The 4,065-nt window shown below is 42.2% G+C and overlaps 1 protein-coding gene across 1 annotated transcript; it reads left to right on the top strand.

The window, feature by feature from the left end:
* LOC123465511 (olfactory receptor-like protein DTMT) lies at positions 1–2,052 on the top strand. The gene has a single exon (XM_045164695.1). It carries the CDS (start codon positions 952–954, stop codon positions 1,894–1,896), a length of 945 nt encoding a protein of 314 aa, XP_045020630.1. The 5' UTR covers positions 1–951; the 3' UTR covers positions 1,897–2,052.
* The last annotated feature ends 2,013 nt before the right edge of the window (positions 2,053–4,065 follow it).

The raw sequence follows: 4,065 nt of genomic DNA on the forward strand, positions 1-4,065 counted from the left end.
GATGTGGAGGCAAGGGTCAGATCATGAAGCACCTTTTGGCCTTTGAAAGAGCAGTGAGAATCCATGGAACTTATGAGAATAATGATCAGATTTTTATCTTAGAATGCCACAGTGTAAAGAGATTGAAGGGGAGTAAGTATGGAAGCAGAGAGATAAAGAGGCTGTTAAGTAATACAGACAAGTTATAATGTTAGCCTGGTCCAGGGTAGTGAGGGTTGGGACAGTAGTGGATGAATTAGAGAATTGAGTGGGAGAATCTTATAGCACTTGATAGAGTGGGTCCTGATAGTGACAGAAAGGAGAGACTGAAAGAAAACGCCTAGGTTTCTATCTTGGGCCTGGATTTCTTTTACTGAAGTATGATAGACTTGAAGGAGTGGGTCGGGAGAAGGGCAGAGTGGGCTCATGAATTTCATATGGGATCTGTGGATGGCTGAAGAGCCTTGTGGTATTCCATGGGGAACATAATCACTAAGCCAATGATGAAGGTGATAAAAGTCTACCCATGAGCTTTAGATGGTAATGGATGCCAAAGGAATATGTGCGTTCTTCCAGGACTGTAGATATAAAACTATGAGAACAGTATTTAGGAAAAAACCCGAGAAAACACCAATATATGAGAATGGAGAAGAAACCAATCAAAGTGACTGAGAATGAATGGTAAGGAAACAATCAGGAGAACCAATGTGAGCACATAGAATATAGAAGATAAGAGTGTTTTAGAAGGGAAATTAGAGTTAATATTCTTTTACATGCTAACTGATGAGGAATGAAGGAAAAGTCTTAAAAGTGGCTTGAATTTGGAGACGTAGTGTATTTTTGGTTACAAAATGTTACAGATAATGATGGTAAAATCAATCATTGACCACCAACTAACAAACATAATGTTCATTTTTATTCAGGTGTTTAATGGACACCATCATTTTCTCCTAAAGATACTGAACACAGAGCATGACAGGAAGAAATCAAACTATTATCTCAGAGTTCCTTCTCCTGGGCCTGCCCATTAGACCTGATCAGCAAGACCTGTTCTACACTCTGTTCCTGGCAATGTATGTTACCACTGTCCTGGGGAACCTCCTCATAATGGTCCTGATTCGACTGGACCCCCACCTCCACACACCCATGTATTTGTTTCTCAGTAACCTGTCTTTCTCTGACCTCTGCTTCTCCTCTGTCACAATGCCCAAATTGTTACAGGACATGCAGAACCATGTCCCATCCATCTCTTATGCTGGCTGCCTGACACAAATGTACTTCTTCCTGTTTTTCGCAGACCTGGAGAGCTTCCTCCTTGTGGCCATGGCCTATGACCGCTACGTGGCCATCTGCTTCCCCCTGCACTACACCACCATCATGAACCCCAGGCTCTGTCTCTTCCTGGTGGTGCTGTCCTGGGTACTCACCATGTTCCATGCCATGTTGCACACCCTGCTCATGGCCAGGCTGCATTTTTGTGAAGACAGTGTGATCGCCCACTTTTTCTGTGACATGTCTGCTCTGCTGAAGCTGTCCTGCTCTGACACTCGAGTGAATGAGCTGGTGATATTTATCACGGGAGGGCTCATCCTTGTGATCCCCTTTCTGCTCATCATCACGTCCTATGCTCGAATCGTGTCCTGCATCCTCAAGGTCCCTTCTGCCAAGGGCATCTGCAAAGCCTTCTCTACCTGTGGCTCCCACCTCACTGTGGTGTCCTTGTTTTACGGGACAGTTATTGGTCTCTACTTATGCCCATCAGCTAATAATTCCACTGTTAAGGAGACTGTCATGTCTATGATGTACACTGTGGTGACCCCCATGCTGAACCCCTTCATCTACAGCCTGAGGAACAGAGACATGAAGGGAGCTCTGGGAAGAGTCTTTTACAAAAAGAAAACTCCTTTTTCTCTGTAATGGTAGAGCTGAGATTTCTACACAATTGTATTTAGTAGGTATATTGACATTAAAATTGGGATATTAACCCAGACTTATGTTTTCCCCAATGGTCTTTTGGTTAAGTTACATAGCTAGAAATTGCCAAAGTAAAAGCTAAAGTGGAGATATGTAGCTGTGAAGGAGGAAACAGACAGAACAGGCTCTGTCTTGAAAGCAGGACTCCATCTTGGGCCAGACTGTGGACTTTGAGCTATATGCCCAATGTCTATGAAAACGACATACCAACTGGAAAACTGGACCCCTGGAAGGAAGAGCCCCAGGGCTCCTACCTAGACCCTCTGAAGGATACCCTAAATATCTGTGTAACTGAATAGAATCATGCATTCTATTATGCTTATGGGAGTATGACTACAGACCTATTGATAATTGTCCATTGTTAACTACCTAGACTTAAGGCATATGGATCACAGGTTAACTTTGATTTTATCTTTCTTTTCCTTTGTTCAAACTAGTTTCAGGGAATTTGAGGAGGTGGGTTTGAGCACGTACACATAGGGTATATAAGGTTTTCAGAAAAACTGGTCAGGGTCCTTGGCTAAGAGGAGACTCTGCCTTAGGCCCGCAGGTGTAATAAACTGCACTCCACTATCTGCATTGTCCTGAATTTGTTTCCCGGAACACGAGGCTTCAACAGCTGGACTCAAAAAGGGGATGTCAGTGACCTGCGGGCCGGGCTTTCTCTTCATTTTTCCCAAGTAATTCTAAGAAGCATCACTCAAAAAGTTTTACTTGATCTTTGTCTTAAATTACTAAACAACTAATCTATGATAGGGCCCTCGAGGGGTCTTATTGATAAGATGGCTCCTTATGTCGACCTCGCAAACAAAGAATAAAATCACAGTGATCTGCAAGACTGACCAAATTGCCCTAATGGCATCCTGTTATCTCACTGGCGCCTATCTTCTCAAAGCTGCAAGACCACCAGATTCCAGACCTCCGGCTACGTGACCATCCTTTCAGAGAATTTTTCGTTGCTAGGGTATAAGAAGAACTCCGTCAGAAAGGGAGGACACTGGTTCTCCTTAAGAGCCAGTCACCCTCTCTTTTCCCCCTATTAAATTTCCTTTTCTTGCCTGACTGCCTGGCTCGCTCTCTTTTTCTCCTCATTCACCTTACAATTTGTTTGTTTTTTTTTTTTAAACCCAAACCCTACTTTAAATAATACCCTGTCCTCTCAGGTCAAAACTCAAAATTCTCACTCCTCTGCTAAAAGAAGCTTTTCATTATTGAATACAGATTCTTCCTTACATCTGCTTCTGCAAAGGTTCACATTATTCTCTCTGAACCTTTTCTCCTCTCATTTATTTTCACGACTCCATTGTCTTTTTGACCTGACCTGAACCTCAAGTGAACTTTCTATTTTCTTTGCTACTATAAGTTTGTCTTTACCTGAGAACTAACTCACAGCTGGTGTCCTAAAAGTTATTCCCTCAGGTATGGGGAAGGAAGCCAGAGTCTAGTTACCAGCCTCACTCTTCAAGGCTGTCTCTCTCTACTTACTTATTTGGAATTGATCAACACACCTTATGGGCTTCCCCAATGACTCAGCAGATTCACTTACCATAAAGTCCTCTAGGTTCATCCATGGCTTCACAAATGGCAGAATTACTTTCTTGTTTTAATTGCTGAATAATAGTCCACTGTACGTGTATACGCGTTTAAAATGTCCATTCATCTGTTGATGGACCTTTGGGTTGATTCCAAATCTTGGCTATTGTGAATAATACTGCAATAAATATGGGAATACAGATATCACTTTGAGGTCCTGAATTCACTTCCTTTGGATATATAGCTAACAGTATATAATGTTTCCAATTTCTCCACATCTTCTCCAACATTTGTTATCTTTTTTAAAAGCTAGCATCCATCTCAACACATCTGTGGTTTTATCTCAGTATAGTTCAATCTGCATTTCCTTGGTGATTAGTGATGTTGAGCACCTTTTCATATATGTAGCAGCCATTTGCATGTCTTCTTTGGAGAAATATCTCTTCAAGTCCTTTGCCCATTTTTTAGTAGGATTATTTGTTTTTTAAATATTTGACTGTACCAGGTCTTAGTTGCAGGTCCTTTCAGCTGTGGCACGCGAATTCAGTGGCTGCTTATGGGGGCTTGACCAGGTGTCCA

This window comes from Bubalus bubalis, chromosome 3 (genome assembly GCF_019923935.1).
Source record: "Bubalus bubalis isolate 160015118507 breed Murrah chromosome 3, NDDB_SH_1, whole genome shotgun sequence".
Lineage (NCBI taxonomy): Eukaryota > Metazoa > Chordata > Mammalia > Artiodactyla > Bovidae > Bubalus > Bubalus bubalis.